Source organism: Geotrypetes seraphini, chromosome 4 (assembly GCF_902459505.1).
Source record: "Geotrypetes seraphini chromosome 4, aGeoSer1.1, whole genome shotgun sequence".
Taxonomy (NCBI): Eukaryota; Metazoa; Chordata; class Amphibia; order Gymnophiona; family Dermophiidae; genus Geotrypetes; species Geotrypetes seraphini.
In genome coordinates this window covers 102,478,074-102,505,264 of record NC_047087.1, presented here as the reverse complement: position 1 = coordinate 102,505,264, position 27,191 = coordinate 102,478,074, and the positions used below count along the sequence as shown (strand labels likewise).

Here is a 27,191-nt window from a genome sequence, read left to right as displayed (position 1 = left end):
CACCGATTTTTAAAAGGGTTCCAGGGGAGATCTGGGAAATTACAGACCAGTAAGCCTGACTTCAGTGCTGGGAAAAATGGTGGGAACAATTATAAAAAAATAAAATTGTGGAACACGTAGACAAACATGATTTAATGGGACAGTTAGCATGGGTTCAGCCAAGGTAGATCTTGCCTCACCAATTTGCTTGACTTCTTTGAAGGTGTGAATAAATATGCAGATAAAGGTGAGCCAGTTGATATAGTGCATCTAGATTTTTAGAAAGCTTTTGATAAAGTTCCTCATGAGAGTTATGGGATAGGTGGCAAAGTTCAATTGTGGATTAGGAATTGGATATTGGATAGAAAACAGAGGATAGGATTAAATGGTCATTTTTCTCAATGGAGGAGAGTAAACAGTGGAGTGCCGCAGGGATCTGTACTGGGACCGGTGCTATTTAACTTATTTATGAATGATCTGGAAATTGGAACGACGAGTGAGGTGATTAAATTTACAGATGACACTAAACTGTTCAAAGTTGTTAAAACTCATGTGGATTGTGAAAAATTGCAGGCAGACCTTAGGAAATTAGAAGACTGGGCTTTCAAGTGGCAGATGAAATTTAATGTTGACAAATGCAAAGTGATGCACATTAGGAATAATAATCCGAATCACTGTTACCGGATGCTAGGGTCCACCTTGGGGGTTAGCGCCCAAGAAAAGGATATGGGTATCATCATTGACAGTACGATGAAACCTTCTGCCCAATGTGCGGCGGTGGCCAAAAAAGCAAACAGGATGCTAGTAATTATTAAAAAGGGATGGTTAACAAGACTAAGAATGTTATAATGCCCCTGTAATGCTTCATGGTGCGACTTCATCTGGAGTATTGCGTTCAGTTCTGGTCTCCTTATCTCAAGAAAGTTATAGCGGCACTAGAGCGACCAAGATGATAAAGGGATGGAACTCCACTCGTATGAGGAAAGATTAAAAAGGTTAGGGCTTTTCAGCTTGGAAAAGGGACGGCTGAGGGGAAATATGATTGAAATCTAAAAATTCTGGGTGGAGTAGAACATGTACAAGTGGATCGATTTTTTTTTTCACTCCGTCAAAAATTACAAAGACTAGGGGACACTCAATGAAGTTACAAGGAAATACTTTTAAAACCAATAGGAGGAAATATTTTTTCACTCAGAAAATAGTTAAGCTCTGGAACATATTGCCAGAGGTTGTGGTAAGAGCAGATAGCTTAGCTGGTTTTAAGAAAGGTTTGGACAATTTCCTGGAGGAAAGGGCCATAGTCTGTTATTGAGGAAGACATGGGGGAAGCCACTGCTTGTCCTGGATCGGTAGCATGGAATGTTGCTACTCCATGGGTTTTGCCAGGTACTAGTGACCTGGATTGGCTACCGTGAGAACGGGCTACTGGGCTTGATGGACCATTGGTCTGACCCAGTAAGGCTATTCTTATATTCTTATGTTTATTAAAATTTGATATACTACCAAATCTTACAACAGTTCTCAGCAGTTTGCATTAATATAAATATAAAATTCAATAAAATATGAAAAGGAATGCCATAAAATTATAGGACAGCCCACAGAAGATATAATCACACAACATTGCATATAAAATCATTTATTTATTTATTTATTTATACCATTCTCCCCAGGAGCTCAGAATGGTTTTACATGAATTTATTCAGGTGCTCAAGCATTTTTACCTGTCTGTCCTGGCGGGCTCACAATCTATCTAATGTACCTGGGGCAATTGTGGGATCAAGTGACTTGCCCAGGGTCACAAGGGGCAATGTGGGTTTGAACTCGTCACCTCAGGGTGCTGAGGCTGTTGCTTTAACCACTGTGCCACACACTCCCCATAATTATTGTCTTTGAGGAAAATTTCTCAATGAATGTAATCTTACAGAAATGAGTCTACACCAAAAGCTAACTGAAAAAAAGGGTCTTTAATAATGTCTTGAAGGCCTTGAAATTTGCTTCAGACCGAATACAACTTGAAAGATGATGCCAATGATTACGAGCTATGTAAAAAAAAAAAATGTTTTCTGACGAGTGGTTTCCCACCTAATTCTACTCACTGCCGAAAGAACTAATCTATTATCTTGTAATGATCGCAAAGTGCACCCGAGAGTGTAGGGAATAGTCAGTGAATTCAGATAATCAGGTATCGTAGTATGAAATGCTTTGTGAGTAAGTACTCATACAGTATTTTAAATTGAAATCTATAGACAACCGGTAACCAATGATAATGTCCATACAGAGGGGGGTTACATGATCAAATTTATTTTTGAACCCTAATAACTTACCAGGCAGTGTTCTGTAATGTATGAAGTCGTTTAATGTTAAATTTTATAAGACCTTCACATAAATGGTTAGACTAATGGTACATATGAGTGCACATGTCTATGTAAATGCTAAACTTTCACCTACAGCTTTTCTGTAAATACTGTATATGCATATTTTACGTAGTGCATATTTTACAAATGGGCTTATGCATAGGCTGAGTCTGGGCAGAGCTCAGGTAGATCATGTATGCATCTAACTTAAAGAATATGTTATGCACATATCTCCAGCATTTAGGCTATAAGGCTGGTATTAAGTGTTTGTGTCTAAATTATATATATACTGTACAGTATATTCCCAATTGTGCTAGTATTCTATGAAGGAAAGCAGACACCTACTTTCCTTTATAGACTAGGTATGTACATATAGGCACATTTTAATAGAATCAACCCATATTTCTTTGCCGTTAGATTCTGTTTTCAATAACAAAGTTATGTCTTTAGACAAGGGTGTGTTGCTTGATAGGAAATGCTAGGAAACATACAGGACCTGCTATTCAGACCGTGGGAGTTAGCCGGGCGGCGCTGAGTCTGGATATTCAATGCTGGGCCATACAGCATGGATTATCCAGTCTATTTTTGGCCACTATAAACCTAGCTAGCTAAGCTGATAATCAGCACTGGCCAGATAAGTTTATAGTAGCCAATGATAGACTACCTACTTAAGCAGCCCGATTTGTCCACTAAACATAGCTGGCTAAAGCTTTAAATTTTGCAAATAGGCAGTTAACTCATGTAGCATAACCGGCTATCCACTAAAGCTTGTTCCCTCCCATTGAGTGACTGTTTGGTCAGCTTACCACCTAGGATTTAGGGGTTTTAGCCAATTCCTTAGTGGTGCTAATATTTAGTGGCCATCTCATGTTGATTAGTGCTTATCTGGCTTTGCATAATTTAACCAGCCAAGAGCCATTCCTAGCCAGTTAAATAGCACTGAATATCGGATGGACAGTGTTGTTACTGTAAGTAAATGGGAGCTTGGCAAATGTCTCGGTGTCAACTGGAGAAACTGAAGCTGAGTTAGTCTTGTGAGGATTCCCATTGCATTAATTAAAAGTCCTTGGACACCTACTTCTGTGTGATATATACTCATATATACTCGTATCACACAAAAGTAGTTGCACAGGTTACAGTAAGCTCAAAGAAGCCACAGAGAGTTGAAAGTTGTATTACACTCTTGTGAGACAGAAGTAGGTTAGATCATATGGTATGAAAAGAAAAACAATTTTAAATATTTAATTGCATGTCATGTTTCTTTCTAGATCACCAGATTAAAAATTGACCGAAACCCATTTGCAAAAGGATTCCGAGATTCTGGAAGAAACAGGTAAAATGAAGAAGCCTTTCAAATCTGTGTTCTCCTTATCATACAGCATACTAGTGTAATGTTAGGAAAGCTATCTCAGCTGCTTTAACAAAGGTCCCTGAAACACGCTACACATAAGCCAGAGACAATATAATAATAATAATAGTAACTTTATTCTTTTATACCGCCATAACCAAAAGTTCTAGGCGGTTTACACTAAAAAGAGCTGGACAGGGTGGAGAACCACTGCTCTAGTCGATTAGGACTTTGAAATTACATAAATGCAAATATGGTATAGCTTGGCAGTTTTGAAAATACTTGTGCATGTTAACTATCAGGGCTGGATTAACCGTTAAGCAGACTAGGCAGTCACCGAGAAATAGAAAAAAGGATCCTGACAGTCACACTAACTCAAAGAACATCAGTGCCTACTTTTATGCAATTTTATATGATTGTTTTAGAAGAGATGGTTTTGAAGTGATTATAATTGTAGAGTTTAATTATCAAAATCTTGGAGGTAGGGAAATAGTGAAGAGTTTAAGGTATAAAGTCAATTGAAGGGGGTGCTAGACTCCTTAGAATTGTGTTTGATGAGTATATGGAGATGTTTCTAAAACAGTCAATTGTATTTTGTAGGGTACTATAGTATTAAGAAAACATGTTTTAAATTTTATTTCTTTGTTTATGTTATCCCCTCCCCCACCACACACACACACACACTTTTACTAAGCCGCAGTAGAAGTTTCTACTGTGGCTCAGAGCGCTAAATGCTCCAACGCTCATTCTATAAGCGTCGGAGCATTTATTTATTTAATTTATTTAATTTTTAAAATTTCTATACCGTTTAAAACTAAACGGTTTACAGAATTACATACATAATTTAAGAACAAAATCATCATAACATACAAAAAATCCTCAGAAATCATATCTACAAACTAATACCATAAATAGTTCATCAGCTTTTCCAGAAAGGACAATATTGACTAGAAAAAGGCATCTACAAATAGTTGCGTCTTAAGTACTTTCCTAAATGTGCCCTTATCAACAGTTTCATATTTGGCCCACAAGGGGGTTCCATAGTTTAACTCCTGCGCAGCAGAAAGTCATTTTACCAGTTTCAATAAACCTTGGGTTCGCACTCGTCTTCAGTAAAGCTAGATTTTCAAAATGTGTAATCTATTTGGTGTATAATTGAGCATATTACTTTTAAACAGTTCTGGAATGTTTCCATACAAGAATTGAGGGCAAATTATTACTGTTTTATATTGTACTAGTCTTTAAGCCCATTACATTAACAGGTGCTAGAGTAAATGTGGCTGTCTGGCTGTCTGTCTCTCTCCCTAGCCCCCTGCCTGCCTATCTCTCTCTGTTGTGCCATGTGTTGTGCAATGCCTGCCTGTCTCTCCGTAGCCCCCTTCTGTCTCCCTCCCCTAAGAAAACCAAGATTGCTGCCTGCCCCCCAACACACCCCTCCCCCCAAAGCAGCCCCCTTTCCCTCTCCCCCTCCCTCTCCACTTCCCTGTCTGTCTCTCTCCCTGGCCCCCTGCCTGCCTATCTCTCTCTGTTGTGCCATGCCTGCCTGTCTCTCCGTGGCCCTCTTCTCCCCCCTCCCTAGCAAACCAAGATTGCTGCCTGCTCCCAACCCCCCCCCCCCCCAATGCAGTCCCCTTTCCTTCTCCCCCTCCATGTGATCTTATTTAGACAATCCCATTATCAATCTTGCTGCTGCGTTTTGCCCTACTCCTTGCTTTTGTTATTCCAAGGTACAGGGCATTACAGTAATCAAGTCTTGAAAAGCCATAGCCTGAACTACAGCACGAAAATCATATGGTGCTAACATAGGTTTTCAATTGACGCAACAAATGCATTTGCGCAAAACTTAGTAAAAGAGGGCCTTATTTTGTTACATGCAATTGCATTACCTGCATTTTCAAAAGCATTTGAATTATGTATTTGATTATACTGAATATTTTATGCATAGTTATTTTTTAGTAGTTTTTATATCATGTGTGCTGCATATTTTGATTATGTATGTTAGCTGTTCCATGCATTGAATTTTCAGAAATAACAAACTATATAAATTGTTGAAAGAAATAAATAAAAATGCTATTTTAGAGCTGTTAAAGTACAAAAATATTTTTAAACAAATTGAAAAGGAGATTTTAAAGAGTTTAAAGAGTTTTCTCTCATTCTATAGCTGTTCTACTAAGGGCTCCTTTTACAAAGTTGCGCTAGCGTTTTTAATGCTCGCACCGTATTAGCACGCGCTATAGCGCAGGCTAGCCCAAAATCTATCGCCTGCTCAAAAGGAGGCGGTAGCGGCTAGCGCGCGTGGCAATTTAGCACGTGCTATTCCATTCATTAAGGCTCTACCGTGGCTTTGTAAAAGGAGCCCTAAGTGTGCAAATTGTTCTGAAGCAACCATTTCTGTATTTTGTAATATCCTTTAGACACAGCAAGATGTACTACTTGGGGTTTTCTTTCATAACATTTATCATTCATAGCAGGAGAGCTGAGCTCTCAAAGAAACTGGAACTTTTTCTTAAGAACTCATTGTCGTGGCAGGGTGAAAGGCATTTTGATATCCTACAATGTGCTTTTAGTTTAGGAACTAAGCAAAAGATGATCGATGGTGGCCCGTTGTGAAACATCGTTTCTCCTATACACTACGCCTGAGGATTCTTTCTTATATTGTGAGGATTATCCCCGAGAGAACAGCCGGACCACAAAAGACGGAATGGTAGAATGAAATATAACCTACCATCAAAAAGGGAAAAAAGAGTGATGAGCAATACATTTCTATTATAAAAACCTGCAAAAGGATCAAAGCATTTTCATCTGATGGGGTGTAGTGAAACCATAGCTGGACGATGAGAATATTGACAATGATGTGTGCAATTCACTAGTGAGCAAAATTTCTTTGTGGGGACAATGTCAATAGAAAACACAAGCTTGTATATCAGAGAACACTCGAGAAATGATATGTTAATAATGCAGACCATACTGGCAATGCTGGAATAATAAGCACATTTTAATGATAGCTGTAGTAGAGCAGTTTAGGTTCATTAGGTCCAGCAATGGAGTTTTCCAAGTCTGCAAGCCAATGTTTGGGATTTTGACCGGTTATCGGCCTCTGTGGATTTGCATTCCCTGAGATTCAGTGGACTCTCTTTTTCCTTCTAGTTCTTGCTGGAGCATGTGAAAATGATGAAGTATGTTTTCAATTGGTTCCTGTTTGTGAGCCAGTTGCTTTATTATTATTTTTTTTATATATATATATACATGTATGTTGAAAAAGTGACGAATGAAATATATTAAAAACCTCATTTATTAATGTGTGCTAATGTTCATGGCCCCAGACATGATACATAGGCTTGTTGTGCCTCTGGGGCTTGCGTGCATCTAAAAAACTGAAAGCTATGCCATTGGTAGTTTTACTATCAGAAGGGTCTCCCAAGGCGTATAGACTAATAATTTATTACCTATCAGGACAGTAGCAGGCGGGCAATGATAGAGACGGAGGATTGTGTTTGATGCAACAACATTGAATTTACACTGTGCAGAAGAGCAGGAGAGAATGTGATTGCCCTGATGCAGCCGTTCGGCGAAACAAGAGCCTTGTTGGTGACATCCAGTTCCTTGTCTTTTTTCAGCGTGAGAAGTGCTATAGCAGGAAGATCTACTCGCTGCTGTTGTTGCCATCGTCAGAAGATAAGTGAACTGTTTTGTTCTTTTTCTGGCTCCCTGTGCACAGTGGTGGCTTTGGTCCCGTTTTGAAAAGTTACATTTTGAAACGTGTGGAATTTTTTTGCCTATGATACAGAGCAGGACTGGCTTAAGAACTCATTGGGTTGACGTCCGTTTATTGTTGATAATTTGAGGCTTTTTCTCCACCTATTTTAAATGTACTTTCATGGGGTATCTCTACCACTAGGCTAATAACAATTTTTTTGTTGATTGTATTTAAACGTCTCTAGCATATCTCCCCTCTCCTGCCTTTCCTCCAAAGTATACAGATTGAGATCTTTAAGTCTGTCCTCATACGCCTTATGACGAAGACCACACACCATTTTAGTAGCCTTCCTTTGGACTGACTCTATCCTTTTTATATCTTATTGATGGTGCGTCCTCCAGAATTGTACACAATATTCTAAATGAGGTCTCACCAGAGTCTTATACAGAGGCATCAATACCTCCTTTTTCCTACTGGCCATACCTCTCCCTATACAACCTAGCATCCTTCTAGCTTTCACTGTCGCCTTTTCAACCTGTTTGGCCACCTTAAGATCATCACATACAATCACACCCATGTCCCGCTCTTCCGTTGTGCATATAAGTTCTTCACCATCTAAACTGTACTATTCCCTCGGGTTTTTGCAGCCCAAATGCATGACATGACAAATTACAGAGTTCAATTACACATTGTGTGAAGAAATATTTTCTCCGGTTTGTTTTAAATCTACTACTTAGTAGCTTCTTCGCATGCCCCCTAGTCCTAGTATTTTTGGAAAGCGTGAACAAGTGATTCAAATCTACCCTTTCCACTTCACAGTATTTTATAGGCCTCTATCTATCACCCCTGAGCCATCTCTTCTCCATCTGAAGAGCCCTAGCCATTTTAGCCTTTCCTCATAAGGAAGGCATCCCATCCCTTTTATCCCCATACCATAGATTGATAATTCCTAACATTCTATTTTATTTCTTAGTCGCCACGGCACATTGAGCTGAGGGTTTCAATATACCATCAACGATGACACCTAGATCCTTTTCCTGGGCAAAGTATGCCCAGTGTGTGTGAAGTTGATGGAGCAAAGCCACTAGGTCATCCTGTTGCTGATATTGCTGGTCAGAAAAATAAGATCAGCCTCCCATGTGGCTGTGTGCTTGGCCGACTCCATCTGAAAAGGAAAGAGACGAGAACAAAAACCAAGTAAGGCTCTTCTAACACCTTTCCCTTTTCCCTCCTGGAAAGGAACCCTTTGACTTGGTATCCCTCACCAGCACCCTAAGGTACCCTTACCTTAGGCACTGATGAGTCTGTGCCTTAGGTTTAGTGTAGAGTCCGGCTCTTTGCTCCGAGAACACTGCTCCTCTGGTCGCCTTTCCACCTGGATTCGCTTTGGCCTCCTTCGATCTCCGCTCTCCAGCTCCTCCGACTGGTTCTGCAGAACTCTGCTCTCCAGCAATGATCTTTTGCCTCCAGCATACTCCTCCATGGTATTCCTTCCCAACTCCAATAAAACATATCCTATAGCACTGCCAAAACTCAAAAAATAATCCACTGGAACTCAAATTACTTTGTCTCAGTCTTTTGGCACTGGCATATAGCAATCAAATCCCAAACAAAAGCCAGTATTGCAGTCAAAATTCAAAAAACAAACAGTTTGTAAGCAGTCCTTGCAATGCCAACAGTAAAATGCACTTTCCCAAGGAAAATTAGCTCTCCAAGCAAAAATTTTGGGAAAAACCAATTATTTCACTGTTTTACCAGAAGTGGCCTGTGGGGGGCGCTAAATACCCAAACTGCCACCATTAACGCTCTGTGACAGGGCCAAGGGTAAGCCTAGCGCTGGCAACCTAGCTCCCACCCCAGGCGCAAGTATTAGCGCTCTTTGGAGGACCACTCTGGAATAAGCACAGCAGATGAAAAAAAAACTTTCCACCAACAATTTCCAGTTCCAAGTTTCAGTGACGTACCAAGGGGGGGGGCGGGGGGAGGACCGCCCCGGGTGCGAGCCCTGAGGGGGTGCTCCGGCGTCCGTTCCCCCCCCCCCCCGACGTCTGGTTCTTCCTCTCTGGCCTTCCCGCACCATTAAGAGTACCGAAGCAGCCTGCAGCAAGATTGCGATGTCAGTGATCTTGCGCTGCTTCATGCTGTCCTCCGCCACGGTCCCGCCCCCTCCACTGATGTCAGAGGAGGGGGCGGGTCCGCGGCGGAGGACAGCACAAGCAGCTCAAGATCGCTGACATCGCGATCTTGCTGCAGGCTGCTTCTACTCTAAATGGTGTGGGGAGGCCAGAGGGGAAGAACCGGACGTCTGGATGGAGGGTGGGAGGGGGGGCAAGCGGTCCTTCGGGGTGGGGCGGGCAGGCAGGCCTTCAGGGGGAGATGCAGGCCTTAAAGGGGGGGGACAAGCCTTCATGGGGGGAGACAGGCTTTTGGGGGGGGAAAGGCAGGCATGCCTTCAAGGGGGGGACAGGCAGGCAGGCCTTTAAGGGGGGGGACAGGCCTTCAAGGAGGTGCAGGCCTTCGGGGGGGTGCAGGCCTTCTGGGGGGGTGCAGCCTTCGGGGGGGGTGCAGGCCTTCAAGGGGAGGGACAAGCCTTCAGGGGGAGATGCAGGCCTTAAAGGGGGGACAAGCCTTCATGGGGGGAGACAGGCTTTCAGGGGGGGGGGAAAGGCAGGCAGGCCTTCAAGGGGGGGACAGGCAGGTAGGCCTTTAAGGGGGGGAACAGGGGGTGGGACAGGTATTCAAGGGGGTGCAGGTCTTCGGGGGGTGCAGGCCTTCTGGGGGGGTGCAGCCTTCGGGGGGTGCAGGCCTTCTGGGGGGGTGCAGCCTTCGGGGGGTGCAGACCTTCAAGGGGGGTGCAGGCCTTCAAGGGGGGGACATGCCTTCATGGGGGTGAGACAGGCTTTCGGGGGGGACAGGCAGGCAGGCCTTTAAGGGGGGGACAGGCCTACAAGGGGGTGGGACAGGCCTTCGGGGGGGTGCAGGCCTTCTGGGGGGGTGCAGCCTTCGGGGGTGCAGGCCTTCAAGGGGAGGGACAAGCCTTTATGGGGAGATGCAGGCCTTAAAGGGGGGGACAAGCCTTCATGGGGGGAGACAGGCTTTCAGGGGGGGACAGGCAGGCAGGCCTTTAAGGGGGGGACAGGGTGGTGGGACAGGCATTCAAGGGGGGGACAGGCCTTCAAGGGGGTGCAGGCCTTCAAGGGGGGAGACAGGCTTACGGGGGGTGACAGGCAGGCCTTCAAGGGGGGACAGGCCTTTAGGGGGGACCCTGGTGTAGAAGTTCACAGAAGGAAGGGGGTGTTCAAAGAGATGTGCATATGCCAGACTTTGGGGGGGGAAAAATAATGGGTCTGAAAATAGAGGAGAGGGAGAGAGATGATGGACCATGGGATTTAGGGAGGGAAGGAACAGAAAGGGAGAGAAATTGGACACAAGGGATGGTTTGGAGGAGGGATAGAGATACTGGATAGGAGGGTAATTGGGAAAAGAAAGGGAGAGATGGTGGGCCCTGGGGTGGTGGGGAAGGAGGGAGAGATGCAGGATGAAAGGGTAGTGGAGGGAGATGAAAAAAAGGAAAGATACCAGACTTCCTGAGGAGGGAAGGGAAATGGAAAGGGAGGACAGAGATGGCAGATGGATGGTTAGCATGAAGAAAGAAGGAGACCCTGGCAAGCAAGTTATCAGAAGACAACCAGAGCCTAGGACCAACAAGATTTGAAAAATAACCAGACAACAAAAGGTAGAAAAATTAATTTTATTTTCTGTTTTGTGATTACAATATGTCAGATTTGAAATGTATATCCTGCCAGAGCTGGTGTTAGACCGCAAACATGAGCTAGGATTTAACAGAGAGAGGAAAAGTCCTTTTTGTTTCTTTATTTTATTTACACCACAGCGCCAGTGTGGTTAGGAGAAGCCAAAGGGGGTGAAAAAGCTATAAAACCCACCAGGAGTTTTGAAAAAAATCACCCAAATGGGCAGAAAATTTGAATTGAAAAACCAATTAAATAGGCTGAATCGAAATTTTTCTTCCTGAGTCGGGCAGTGTGCGCTACTGTCTCAGACTTTAGGACCTGGGATTGGGGAGAGATGGCATCCTCAGTACTTTATAATGCAAGTGAAATGAGGATTTGGTCAGACTTTTGAAGGGTCTGCAGAAGAAAAATATTGTATAGGCCGGGGACATGAGACAGCAGGAAATGGGAACTTTTCTTCCTTCTATTTTTGTGAATGGAAAGGCTGAGGATGTCAGAGAGTTCAATTAAAATATGTGCTTTATAAAAAAAATATAATAATGTGTTTTATAAAGTTTATAAGCATTGCTGGCCTACCCAGTGAGGTGTTCCTAGTGGTGGTGGTGGTGGTGGTGGTGTGTCAATGTGTTGAGAGGAAGAGGTGGTCTGGGAAATTCTCCTAAGCAAACTCCGGGCCCATTTCCACCCCCCAGTTAGTTCACTCCACTCAACTGGTTCACACACTGAGTGGGTCTTTGGGTATTGTGCCTAGGTAGTTGTTTTGGGATCTCTTCCAGTGGTTTGTCAGTATCTCCTTGTGGTCCAAGGAAGGAAACTTTGTTAACCTTAGCATTGACCTTTTGTAACAGTGCTGCTTGTGTGGCATTAGGCTATCTAGTGATCGAAAGGAAAAAAAAACAGACCTTTGCACATTTTTGCACTATAGGTGGGTGTATGAGGAGATTCACATTTCCTGCACAGCTAAGTCCGTGTGAAGTTCCCTTGTGTTGTATTTGACATCTAGCAAGGTCTCTGTTTGGAAGGAAAGATCTAAGCTTAAAAATGAAGTGGCCAGAAGTTATGGTAAAAGCAGATAGCTTAGCTGGTTTTAAGAAACATTTGGACAAATTCCTGGAGGAAAAGTCCATAGTCTGTTATTAAGACATGGGAAAGTGTCTGCTTGCCCTGGATCGGTAGCATGGAATGTTGCTACTCTTTGGGTTTTGACCAGGTACTAGTGACCTGGATTGGCTACCATGAGAATGGGCTACTGGGCATGATGGACCATTGGTCTGACCCAGTTAGGCTATTCTTATGTTATGTTCTCATCTGTAGGGGCCTTTGGTTTCACTTCTTATTTTAATGTATTTTTTTTCTGGGAACTTATCAGTGTTTTTTTATAATGGGAACAAAAATGGAAGAGAATTAATGTGTGTGGAATGGGGGGGGGGGGGGTAACTAATTTCTTCAGATAAATAATTCAATCCACCTCAACCAGACATAGGAGAACTCACACACCATTCACACACCCTCCAACCAAAAACGTCAAAAGAAAAAAACTGTTCGACAACCTCCTAACACTCGATCCCCAACTCTACAACCTACTGGCCTCAACCACAGACTACAAAACCTTCAAAAAAGAAATAAAAACCCTTCTATTAAAAAAAACACATAAAACCGAACTAACACAATCAGAACTGTCCCAAGCATCACCTGCAACTACTCCATATGTACTTATGATGTCATGACAATTCAGACATAATTTATGTTATGTTATGTTTGGAATAATGGTTACATATAAGAGGTTCAATAAAAGAATATTTTCACTCCCTGTTTCTATTCTGACCATTTATACCGTTTCATGGTTATTACAAAAAAATATTTTTTATATGGAGGGTGGGTGGGGGGGTGTCAAAAAATGATGGGCCCCGGGTGCCACATACCCTAGGTACGCCACTGCCAAGTTTTATTATCCAGTTCAGTTTGCACTGGTTCTAACACAGCCACACTGGCTGATGGTGCTTGGAGGAGATTTATCACAAACAAAAGTTCTCCTTAGAGCCACTTTTTGTATCAATCAGAAAAAAAATAAAAATAAACAAGTCCCTTTTTAATCCGGGTTTCTTTCTCACAGTTCGACTGCCAAGCTTTGCACAGTTCTGGGCAGCATTCTGGTTTCAAGAACTTATATACAAGAACCTCTGTGGACCAGTCGGCTCCGGGCTTTAGCTCCACTCTTTTTAGGCTTGGCACAAGTATTGAGCCCAGTATTTCTTCAGGAAGTTCTCCCCACCTGACTACTTGAAGTACCTCCACCCCCCCACTACCCTTCTTATTTCTGGGCAGGGGGCTGGAAACCATCCACCCTTGTTTTAATGGTCTAAGATTCCCCTCCCAAAAGTTCCCACTAACAGAGATGTGCAATGTTAGGTCACTGAATCCACTCCGGGCTTTATTTCTCCTTTTAAGGTTAGTTAGCATTACCCATCCCCCACTCACTATGCTTTGCTTGCATACTGGAATTCAGGTTTAATTTCTGCTATTAGGTAATCCTCACATTCACACATCAAACTCTCATTCATTATCCAGTCCCTCCTAAGGACAGAGACGTTTAAGTACTTTAGACCAGTGGTTCCCAACCCTGTCCTGGAGGACCACTAGGTCAATCGGGTTTTCAGGCTAACCCTAATGAATATGCATGGAGCAGATTTGCATGCCTGTCACATCCATTATATGCAAAACTCTCTCATGCATATTCATTAGGGCTAGCCTGAAAACCAGATTAGCCTGGTGGTCCTCCAGGACAGGGTTGGGAACCACTGCTTTAGACCATTATTATAGAACAAACTTTCATTCCTTTCCCCCACACAGTACCTTACTGACTCATGCTGTATTCAGACATATAGTCTAAGGCTTCTGGGCTGCGGTCCATTTCATTTCCCTCAGAGATATCTCCCTCTACCTCCATAAGAGATTCCTCACTCTCTGAAGCTGGATACTCCTCTGAAGCAGCATTTGGCAAGCCCTGCTCATGGAGCTTTTCCCTCCCAATTAGTCTCTGCTTAGGAAGTAGAGTCATATCAGCATGGCAGTGCTGTGGGACTGGTGGTTTCTTAACAGAAGGCAGGAAGACAGCGCTTCTAGCCTTCCGTTCTCCTTCCCTCCAGGTTCCTGATTGCCTGCCTCTGTTCTCAGCTGGCCTTGATTTATTCTGCTGTGTAACTTTCACTCCTGCTCTAGCCAGGTTCTGCCTGTCTGCTCCACCCCTTTCCTTAACCCTTACTGTGTCAGATTTCCTAACCAAAGGTTTAGCTAAAGAATTAACAGATGATTTATAAAAGGGATTATAGTGACTTGGAACAGGTATTCTATTCTTCTCTGCCATCCTTTCTCTGTTCTGGCCTGGCTGTCTGATCTTAGCACTGGGAACAGGATTAATGGGCAGCTTCCTTGGCTCAGGAATAGGCACATTTCCTTTAGTGGCAGGGTTTAAAGCAGGTTTTGAACCCATGACAGGGGCTTCCCTGTCGCAATATGGTAAAACCAGATTAGTTTATCAGGATGTTAAGAGATTGAGGCAGACATTCCAACCTTGATTGGGAATGCTTAAAGACGCCAGTGGAATTATATTGAATGATGCAGAAAAACATTAAAAAGAGATGGAAATAATATACAGAAAATTTATACAAGGAAAGTAATGTGAAAAGAATTGGGGAAATTGAAATGAACACTGACACTGAAGACGAGCCAGATATTTTAAAAGAGGTTAAAGTAGCAATTGGAGTTTTATCAAACAACGAGTCACCTGACATCAATAGTATTGCAATTGAATTAATTAAAGGCTCAGAAGGCGCTATCTTGGCTCTCACTTGACGGTGTCAACATATTTGGAAGGAAAAAAATTGACCAACTGAGTGGAGAAGATCAGTTTTTATACCTATACTGCGGAAAGGTGATGAAAAAAATTGTAACAACTATAGGATGATTGTGCTACTTCCGCATGAAAGTAAAATATTGCTGAAAATAATACAACAATGGTTATAATCATATGTTGAGCAAGAACTACCTGAAGTTCAGGCTGGTTTCAGAAAAGGGCTAATGTTAGATGGATATTGGAGAAGAGTAAAGAATATCAAAAGTCTATATATTTTTGCTTCATTGCTAAAGCTTTTGACTGTGTAGAACTGTAGATCATGAAAATTATGAAGAACTCTAGTGCAAATGGGAATACCAAAGCATATAATTTAGCTGATATAAAGCCTCTATAAAAATCAAGAAGCAGCAATGAGGAGTGAATATAGTAACACTGATTGGTTCCCAATAAAATGTGGTGTAAGGCAAGAATGCAGTTTGTCACTATATTTGTTTAATCTTTATGGTGAGATTATTTTCAAAAAAGCAAATGTGGAAGAAGAAAGCATTGGTTTTTAAAGTAGTAAAACAGATTTTGGTGGTTGAAATATAAACAACCTGTGTTATACAGATGACACAACACTCATTGCTAGTAGTAAAGAAGACAAGTTGAACCTACTGAAAAAAATTAAAGCCAAAAGTCATAACATGGGATTAAAACTGAATATAAATAAAACAAAGATTATGCACATGGAAAATGATGAAGATTTTGAGCTTGAAGGTTTGTAAAGAGTTTTAATCTTTTAGGCTCTTTGGTAAGCGAGGAAGCAACTAGTGGGGAAGAAATACTCCGTAAAATAGCAATTGGTTGCTCTATAATGAAAGTATTTAAAGGAAAGGAAATAACAGTTAAAACGAAGATCATAGTGGTCCATAAGAACATAAGAATGGCTGCTCCTGGGTCAAACCAGTGGTCTATCATGCCCAGCAGTCCGATTACGCGGCGGCCCTCTGGTCAAAGACCAGCCCCCTTAACTGAGACTAGCCCTACCAGCGTATGCTCTTGATCACCAGGAACTTGTCTAACTTTGTCTTGAATCCATGGAGGGTGGTTTCCCCTATGACAGACTCCGGAAGAGCGTTCCAGTTTTCTACCATTCTCTGGGTGAAGAAGAACTTCCTTATGTTCCTACAGAATCTATCCCCTTTCAACTTTAGAGAGTGCTTCTCGTTCTCCCTACCTTGGAGAGGATGAACAACCTGTCCTTATCTACTAAGTCTATTCCCTTCAGTACCTTGAATGTTTTGATCATGTCCCCTCTCAATCTCCTCTGTTCGGGGTTCGCTGTACGGCAGCTCCTCCAACCCCTTAACCATCTTAGTCGTTCTTCTCTGGACCCTTTCGAGTAGTACTGTGTCCTTCATGTACGGCGACCAGTGCTGTACGCAGTACTCCAGGTGAGGGCGCACAGCGGCATGATAACCTTCTCCGATCTGTTCGTGATCCCCTTCTTTATCATTCCTAGTATTCTGTTCGACCTTTTCGCCACTGCTGCACATTGCGTGGACGGCTTCATCAACTTGTTGATCAGAACTCCCAAGTCTTTTTCCTGGGAGGTCTCTCCAAGTACCGCTTCAGACATCCTGTATTCGCGCATGAGATTTTTGTCACCGACATGCATCACTTTGTATTTATCCACGTTCAACCTCATCTGCCATGTTGATGCCCATTCCTCGAGCCTGATTATGTCACATTACAGATCTTCGCAATCCCCCTGTGTCTTCACTACTCTGAATAGCTTTGTATCGTCCGCAAATTTATTTTTTTTTAATTGTACCTATGTCCAGATCATTTATAAAGATGTTGAAGAGCACGGGTCCAAGCACCGAGCCCTGCGGCACCCCACGAGTGACGCTCTTCCAGTCCGAGTGTTGTCCATTTACCCCCACTCTCTGTTTCCTATATTCCAGCCAGTTTTTAATCCACATGAATATTTCACCCTCGATTCCATGGCTCGCAATTTTCCGAAATAGTCATTCATGCGTAACCTTGTTGAACATCTTCTAAAAGTCCAGATATACAATGTCGACCGGGTCGCCCTTGTCTATCTGCCTGTTTACTCCCTCGAAGAAGTGCAGCAAGTTTGTCAAACAAGATCTGCCCTTGCTGAAACCGTGTTGGCTGGTCCTCATCAGACCGTGTCCGTCAAGGTGATCAATGATGCGATCCTTTATCAGTGCCTCTACCATCTTTCCTGGTACCGAGGTCAGACTCACCGGTCTAGTTTCCTGGGTCTCCCCTGAAACCTTTTTTGAAGATCGGTGTAACATTCGCCACCTTCCAGTCCTCCAGAATCTTTCCCAATTTGATCGACAGATTGGCTATTAGTTGAAGCAGTTCAGCTATGGCCTTTTCAGTTCCTTGATGACCCTCGGATGGATGCCATCCAGTCCCAGGGATTTATCGCTTTTAAGCCTATCAATCTGCCTGCATACCTCTTCTAGACTGACCGTTAACTCTTGTCAGTTTCCCGTTTTCACTTCTAGCATATAGCCTGATGGGTTCCGGTATGCTGTGTATATCCTCTTTGGTAAATACAGACGCAAAAAACGTGTTCAGTCTGTCAGCGATTGCTTTGTCCTCCTTTTGCGCTCCCTTTATTCCTTGGTCATCCAACGGTCCCACCGCTTCCTTCGCGGGTCGTTTCCCTTTAATATATCAAAAGAATGCCTTGAAGTTTTTCGCCTCCTCGGCTATTTTATCCTCGTAGTCTCTTTTGGCCCCTTTTACTGCCTAATGGCACTTGCGTTGATGTTGTTTGTGCTTATTCCAGTTTTTGTCCGTTTTTGATCTTTTCCATTCCTTAAACAAGTTTTTTTTTGTCTCTGATTGCTTCCTTAACCTCTACAGTGAACCACGCCGGTTCTTTATTCTTTTTTCTCTTTGATCCCTTGTTGATAAGCAGTATATATAGATTTTGCACCTCGGTGACCATATCCTTAAAAAGAGACCAAGCGTGCTCTAGCGTCTTTACAGTGTTTATCCTCTTCTTAATCTTCTTCCCCACCATGCGTCTCATCCCTTCGTAATTTCCTTTTCGGAAGTTTAGTCCATGCACTCATTTTCTCTGTGGTCAATTAAGGATGTGAAAGCTGGACATGAAGGAAACAGATAGAAATAGTATTGACTCATTTTAACTCTGGTGCTTGAGAAGTATTCTATGCATACCATGGACCACCAGGAGAACGAACAAATCGATTTTGAAAAGATCAGATAGTCCACATGATGAATTTATGACTATCTCATTCTGGACACACTGTTAGAAGAGAGAGAGATCACCGGAGAAGGACATCATGTTTGGGAAGATCAAAGTAGCTAGATGAAGAGAGCTACCTGCAACTAAGTGACTGGACACATTAACAACTGCTATGGGGATGATGCTGGAGGACTTTGTCGGGCTTGCACTTGACCGACTTCTTTCTGGATCTTTAACTCATCGGATACCTAGGACTCGAACTTGAGTCGATGGCACCTAACTAATTAATGTTCATGGGTATCAGAGTGGCTAAGGGTCATACATTTGATAGACCACCTTTCTGTGGTACAATCAAAGTGGTTTACGCATTATATACAGGTACTTCACCTCTCCCTAATATACTCACAATCTAAGTATTTGTACCTGGGTCAATAGAGGGTTAAGTGACTTACTTAGTAGACAAGCCTCACAGAGAATAATGGGCTTATTTTATTTAACATTCACTAAAGCACATTATCACATGTCAATAAATTAGCTCATGTTAGTAATATGGATATGTTTGCCTTACTGTCCCATATTGGATCTTCAGCTGCATCTCTCATGTATTATGACCCTACAGCCATAGTTACTAAAGACATTCCCAACTGAGCGGGTAGATAGCCATGCACAACCCAATGGCATAGCCAGAATTGATTTTTTTTTTGTGTGTGTGTGTGTGTGTAAGCCTGGAAGGAACTGGACAATATAAATGTTGACACCATCTTGAATTCTCTTCTCACTGGCCCATGCCATGGCTGTTGACTGGGTGGGCCTAACTTCAAAATGGAGGGGCTATAGCCCATTCAGGCTCTCCCATGGCTATGCTTATAATTAAAACATACCATTTATCATTTACTACATTAGTTATTACACACCCACCAAAAATCTTGAAGTGCGGTACAACCTAATAGACAGCAAACTATGTTAAATTTATATGTAACCCTTCTCATAAGTAATTTCAAGCCTAACAATATTATCCTCTGGGTCACTGATTCAAATCCTGCTAAGATGGCCCAAGAGAGGGAAGCTGGTGGTCTCTGCCCAGTCGCAGGGGCCAAGGTCAATGCATTCAATGCATCACAGTTCCTGTTAAATCCCTGAGAATCTGATAACTGCTACACAGTGGCATAGTAAGGGTGAGCAGTGCCCAGGGCAGTGGCGCTCCTCCCCCCACCCTTTTCCCCACCCCCTTCCCTTTCTGCGTACCTTTTTAACTTCTCCGGCATGAGCATGTCCATGTCAGTGTCAGCTCGTCCTCTGACGTCATATCCTAGGCGCAGGTCGCGAAAGAGACATCAGAAAAAGTGCCGATGCCGACACAGGCAGCAACCTCACGCCGGGGAAGTAAATTATAAAGTACAGGGGAAGGCAAGGGGCATGCGCGTGCATCAAGGAGAAGAGGAGGGATACCGCGCCCCTTAGGAAGACCGTGCCCGGCGCATACACACACACACACCCCCGCATCCCCCCTTACTACACCACTGCTGCTACACACTTGGACTTGTGATAAAGACAGAAAGAGTGAAGGAGTAGCCTAGTGGTTAGAGAACCAGGCTAACAATTAGGGAAGCCAGTTTCAAATCCCACTGCTGTTCCTTCTGATCTTAAGCAACGTAACTGCTTTTACCTCAGATACAAACTTAGGGATCCTTTTACTAAGCTGCAGTAAGCACTAATGCATACTTATTGCAGGTTAAAAAGGTACCCTGCAGGACATGCACAGGGATCCCACAGTTGTTTTGGGATTGGTGCGTACTTCCCACACGTAAAAAGTAGATTTTATTTTTTACCACTGGGACGTATTTGGAACTGGAGAATAGGCATGTCCTGCGCTAATGGGTTAGTACAGCTAACATTGCTTTCCACTAAGGCCTGGATGCTCTATACGGCGCCTCTGTTGGCGGCCACCGATTGAGTGTTAATCATGCGACAATGTCATTTAGAGCAGTGGTTCCCAACCCTGTCCTGGAGGATCACCAGCCAGTCAGGTTTTCAGGATAGCCCTAATAAATATGCATGGAGCAGATCTGCATGCCTGCCACCTCCATTATATGCAAATCTCTCTCATGCATATTCATTAGGGTTATCCCAAAAACCCGACTGGCTGGTGGTCCTCCAGAACAGGGTTGGGAACCACTGATTTAGAGAATCATGCCTCCGGCAAAGATAGGTCCCAAAAATATAGCCTAGGTTTTTAAGGCCTACATTTCCGGCGTCTACCTAAAGACATGAATTGTGCCTCCGTACAATGGTGTTAGGCACCAGTAGGTACCACTGGAGGTATGATTCTGGCACCAGTGGGTGCCTTGAAATTTTTGTTCAAAATATTTTTATTGATTTCATAGATATAAAATAGACAACAAAAGGCTTCTAAGAAAGCCCAACAAGAAAAACGAAGTGACAGCTCCTTTCCAGTACATCATATCATAATAAGATATTGTATCGGTATTAAACATAGAAACAGCAAATAATAATAATAAAGCAAATACTAATACAGTCTTCTGGCCAGAATACATTATGAGATAGATTTTACTTAAGTACCATTTGAAACGGTGTTTCCCTCTTAAGCACTGGCAGGGCTCCTACCAGTGCCTAAGTTATGATTAATGTGTGGTTATCATAGGAGCCCTTACCTGGGGTTACCAGATTTTCGGGTGCTGGGTTATAAAAAGCCGTGCGGAACCCTGGACATGTCCTTGAAAAAGAGGACATGTCCGGGGAAATCCGGATGTTTGGTAACCCTACCCTTACCTGTGGTAAGGGCTCATGAGCTAACGGCCATGCGTTAATTTGGAAATTTGTGCTTGGTCATTAATTCAGAAAATGGAAAATGGCCTCAGTGTGTGAAAAACCCACAAGCTAATTATAGCACTGGACACTTTTTAGTGCACCTTAGACTGTAAACCCTCCAGGGACAGGGAGATATCAAATTTAAATGATCTTGAGCTACAAATGATATAAAACTTGTACCTTCTGTATGCCACCTTGGGTGAATCTCTTCATGAAGGCAGTTAGTAAATCCTAATAAATAAACCCCCCCCCCCCCAAATAAATCCAAATAATACATACAAGAGTGAAAGATAAAGCATATATTAAGCTTGACAATGCTGCCATATCCAGTGCCTGTTTTCATTAATGTGACCATCCTGTTTAGCCTAGAATTAAGGCATTTGCAGGACAGGCTAAGCCATTCTTTGTTTTGTTAGATTGTATGCATGGACTTTCCTCTCTAAGAAAAGCAGGATTTTATTTCATGGAGCAAAGCATGACAGGGCCAGTGTGCCTAGAGGATATGGGAACCCCAACTACAGATGGATGGTATATAAGACGAGAAACTCCTTTACGTCAGTAAAAAGATCAGACGAAAAGAAATGGAAGAGGTCCAGCCATTCAAGGAGTGAAGCTAAAGTTGAGTGAAGAAGTATAATACTTTAAGACATTTTAAACCAACATTTTAATAATGTTGCCTCCGTTTAAGTGCCAAACTTTTCCTTCCAAAACACAAGCTAGCTCAGGATATTTCATTTGATTCCCAGGGACATTCTCCAATGAAAACAAACAAGAAAAGAAAAGCGAGAAATGATCAAAACCTAAACTGTCACAAACCAGCACATTTTGCAGTTGACTGATTTAAACAGTGTCCATCAGGTGTGACAATATTCTCCCATACATTAATCAAGACGGCAGTTTTGCCATTCTGCATCTGTGGGAGGAGGAGGAGGAAACCTTGATTGAATAAGGTCCACTGATTCCTAGTTTGCACAGTACTGAAATCCCAAGCTAAAGTGAGAGAGCCAAGAACTGTCACATTCATTGTTCATTACTCAAAATGATGATAGACAGAGATGTGCTTCTACAGGAGCAGGCCAGCAGGCCTTTGCCGATTGCTGCAGTGCATCAAAAATAACTTCCCAGTGCTCCCATAGCTGGGTGTTCCTGGATACAGGATGTCACGCCACATCATGGTGTATTTACCATTTCTATAGATATCTCTCATTAAAAAGACAAGAAATGGAACTGCATGCATGCCAAGATGCTTTTTCTTTAGTTTCCTGAACCTATTATGAAACATGATCTACTTTTTGATCCAGAAAGCCTTATTTTATTATTTAACTTTTAGTTTTTATTCACCAATTTTCCATTTACAATGACCATCAGAACACCCCAATTTCTAACCCTTCCTGCCTACCCCTAACCTCCGTCCCTTGAGAAGCCAGAATGAGTAGCAGTCATTTTAAGTTAAACCAGTTCTCCAATGACAACCACATTATAAAAATCTCTAATTGGCCTCGACGAAAGGCCGTAAGTTTGTTTAGAAAGAAACCTCTGCACAGCTTCTATTTGATCTCTAATTTTCCAGGCAAGAGCGGAGTTTGGTCAGCAGGATCCTATCTGTAGCAATCAACGTGCTCTTCTATCCCTTGCACAAAAGTCCTGCACTTTTAGACCGACCCATCAAATATGTAGCATAGATCCCGCCTAGCTCTCATGTTTTCATTTGTAGCTGTAGGTGACTTACGGGTACTATAGAGTATTATCTGTCCCTTGAAGGTTTACAACCTATACGGAATGGAATTTGATATATCACCTTTCTTAAGTTACAATCAAAGTGGATTGCATATTATACACAGCACTTGGGCAGTAAAAACCCAAGGGAACAGTACAGTTTTAAGGGGTGATGAACTGTTGTGCATGAAAGAGGAGCAGGATTTGGGTGTCATGATCTTAAGGTGGTCAAACAGGTTGAAAACATGACAGCAAAAGCTAGAACAATGCTAGGGTGCATAGTGGAATGCAAGGCATAGTACAGATGTTAATTGTGTTGGGTCTGCTGGGAAACAGTGATCATAATGTGATCAAATTTGAGCTGATACAGGGAGTGATGTCACAAAAGAAATTTACTGTAGAGGCATTTAATTTTCAAAAGGGTGACTATGATAAAATGAGGAAAATGGTTAAAAAGAAGCTAAAAGGATCAGTTGCAAAGGGTAGCACTGTAAACCAGGCATGTGTGTTATTTAAAAATACCATCATGGAAGCCCAAACCAGATGTATTCCACATATTAGCAAAGGTGGAAAGAAGAGGAAATGAGAGCCAGCATGGTGAAAAGGTGAAGTGAAAGAAGCTATAAGAGTCAAATAAAACATCCATTAAAGAATGGAAAAAGGATCTGAATGAAGAAAATAAGAGACACAAGCACTGGCAAGTTGACAAAGAAAGCTAAGAAAGAATATGAAGAGAAACTTGCAAAAGAGGCAAAAACTCATAATAATTTTTTTAGGTACATCAGAAGCAGAAAACCTGTGAAGGAATCTGTGGGACCATTGGATGATCAAGGAGCAAAAGGGGTGCTCAGGGAGGATAAGGTCATAGCGGAGAGATTGAATGAATTATTTGCTTTGGTCGTTACGGAAGAAGATGTAAGCGATCTACCTGAATCGGAAATGGTTTTCAAGGGTGATGATGTAGAGGAACTGAAAGAAATCTCGGTGAAACTGGAAGATGTACTAAGCCAAATCGACAAATTAAAAAGTGATAAATCACCTGGACCAGATGGTATACATCCCAGAGTACTAAAAGAACTCAAACTTGACACTAAAATTGTCTGTTTTACCTGAAAATTGGAGGGTGGCCAATGTTATGCCGATTTTTTTAAAAGGGTTCCAAGGGAGATCTGGGAAATTACAGACCGGTAAACCTGACTTTAGTGCCAGGCAAAACGGTTTAAACAATTATAAAAAATAAAATTGTAGAATATATAGACAAACATGAGATGAGATGAGTCAGCATGGGTTCAGCAGAGGGAGATCTTGCCTCATCAATTTGTTTGACTTCTTTGAAGTTGTGAATAAATATGTGGATAAAGGTGAGCCAGTTGATGCAGTGTATCTTTACGTGGATATGTCTGGGGGTCCAGACAGCTTTTCAAAACCCGGCACTTTGTCCGGGTTTTGAAAAGCTTCCTCGAAATTGTGTCAGGCAGGAAAGCATCCGCGCGTGCATGTGATGTCATTGCATCACATGCGCGGATGCCCAACTGCCCAATGAGAGCAGTCAGTGGGCGGGTAGGGCTGGGGCAGGATTAGGGGCGGGACTGGGGCGTAACAGGGCAGGGATGGGTGGAACTGGGCAGGCCTGTGGGCGGGTCTAGGGTGTCCAGATTTTACTAAAGTAAAATCTGGTAACCTTATACCTAGAAATTCAGTGCTGGGCCATGTCTGGGCTTTGGCATTGAATTTCTAGGTTTGTGGAGCTGACTAACGCATAGCTGGTTAAGTGGGGTTCCACATAAAGACTGGACTGACCTTTATGCAGACCTATTTATGCAGTTTCCTTGGCTTGTTAACTGCTGAATATTGACATTTAACCGACTAAGCGCCAACTCTATCCTGGAACACTCCCATAATAGACAGTTTTGACATAGGTGCTGAGGGTTAGATTCGCTAACCGGTACCGTTGTCAATGGTCACCTTAAAAGCGGCCGCCAATTGAGTGTCAATCATTTGACAGCGCCAGTTACAGAATCACACCTCTGGCAAAGGTAAGAGGCAGAAATATAGGCCAGGGTTTTCTAGGTCTGCATTTCTGACATATACCTTTGATGTAAATCGTGCCTCTGTAGGCACTTTAGGCTGCCAAATGCTATTTCCAGCGATAGCCATTCCCAGAGTGGCATTAGGCAGCCTAGAGTGCCTTTGGAGGCGCAATTTCACCACCAATTTTTTAGACGCCAGTAGGTGCCTTGAAACTCAATTAAAAACATCATTTAAACTGTGTTTTTTATTGAGCTTGGGTACCTAGTGGCACCGTTTAGAGAATCCATAGAAGCATGATGGCAGATAAAATGGCCCATTATCTCTTTCTCTCTCTGAGAGATTCCATGTGCCTATCCCAAGCCCTTTTGAATTCAGACACAATCTCTGTCTCCACCACCTCATCTGAGAGATTGTTCCATGCATCTACCATCCTTTCTGTAAAAAAGTATTTCCTTAGATTACTCCGGAGCCTATCACCTCTTAACGTCATCCTATGCCCTCTCATTGCAGAGCTTCCTTACAAATGAAAGAGACTCGACTCATGCGCATTTATATTACGTAGGTATTTAAACGTCTCTATCATATCTCCCCTCTCCCGCCTTTCCTCCAAAGTATACAGATTGAGATCTTTAAGTCTGTCCCCCATACGCCTTATGATGAAGACCACATACCATTTCAGTAGCCTTCCTCTGGATCGACTCCATCCTTTTTATATCATTTTGAAGGTGTGGCCTCCAGAATTGTACACAATATTCTAAATGAGGTCTCACCAAAGTCTTATACAGGGGTATCAATACCTCCTTTTTCCTACTGGCCATACCTCTCCCTATGCATCCTAGCATCCTTCTAGCTTTTGTCATCACCTTTTCAACCTGTTTGGCCACCTTAAGATCATCACATACAATCACACCCAAGTCCCGCTCTTCTGTCGTGTGCATAAGCTTTTCATTTCCTAATCTGTACTGTTCCCTCGGGTTTTTGCAGCCTAAATGCATGACCTAGCATTTCTTAGCATAAACTTTAGCTGTCAAATTTCAGACTGTTCTTCAAGCTTTGCCAGGTCTTTCTTCTTGTTATTCATACCATCCGGCGTGCCTACTCTATTGCAGATTTTTGTATCATCCACAAAGGGGCAAATCTTACCCGACAACCCTTCAGCATATCGTTTATAAAAATGTTAAAAAGAACTGGCCCAAGAACAGAACCTTGAGGCACACCACTGATAACATCCCTTTCTTCAGAGCGATCTCCATTGATCACTACCCTCTGTCACCTTCCACTCAACCAGTTCTTGACCCAGGCCTAAATAGATATTTTCAGTGGCACTAACTGGTTAAGTGACACCGATTAGCCTCAAACAGGCTATTTAACCAGCCAGGAGCCATTTCTTGCCAATTAAATTGCTTTGAATATCAACTCATTGAACTTTATTCTGGCTCAAGAGCAAATGTACATGTTAGTGTGCATTTTATAAAATACACCTATAAATTGCAAATCTGCTCTCACTGCTCCCTAAATCTACTCTTGAGCACACCTACTGTGTAAAAGTATATGACAGTTTGCACCATGCGCTTTTTTAGGCATGATCTGATCTATGATCTATGATTTGATCATGATCTATTCCCTGCCCATTTCACATTTGTCAGTTAATGCAAGGATGAGTATGAGCTAGTTGGTATATAACATTCATTTTACCTCTGCTTAGTTTACTTCAGGAGTCGTTAACTTGTGGTAACTCAGTTCTGTAGGTTTATTTCTTTATTAGGTTTTATTAATCGTCTTTATGAATAGATTCACCCAAGGCAGTGTACAGTTTAACATAAAGCTTACAATTTTGTTAACAGCATAATAATAGCAAAATGACCAAATATAACCATAAATATAATACATGAAGTGAACGTGAAACCAGGATATTGAAATGCAATAATAAGACTACCTTGAAACAGTGTCAAAAATATCCACATTTAACAACACTGAAATTCAAATAACAGAGATATAATATGATGTCAGCATAACACTTATGAAACACCTAATAAACGCAAATTAGAACATTCAGATAAATGTCAGGTTGGTGACTCCTATGAGAAATGAATAATATTACATTACAGTACATTTCTGGACCGCAATACCTTCCAGATCGATGCAGTGTACATAGGCAGAGATTGTGCAGAACAGCGAATTACAAAATTAATACTATAATCATTAAGGGTTGCTTTTATTAAGGTGTGCTAAATGCTAAGATGTCCATAGGATATACACTTCTCCCTCTGTATTCGCTGTGATAGGGGATTATACAGTTCCATAAGACAAACTAGAAACTGCAATCTATTTGCATATCCAAGCACTACCGGCATTAAATACAAAACCTTTCTGGAAAGAACCTTTATGTATCAAGCA

General features: G+C 42.3%; 1 protein-coding gene across 1 annotated transcript in view; it reads left to right on the top strand.

The window, feature by feature from the left end:
- TBX15 (T-box transcription factor 15) overlaps positions 1-27,191 on the top strand; it is a 216,666-nt gene that overhangs the window by 144,951 nt on the left and 44,524 nt on the right. The window contains exon 6 of the mRNA XM_033940178.1: positions 3,602-3,666. Within this exon, the coding sequence (XP_033796069.1) occupies positions 3,602-3,666 (65 nt within the window). The remainder of the gene's footprint in view (positions 1-3,601; positions 3,667-27,191) is intronic.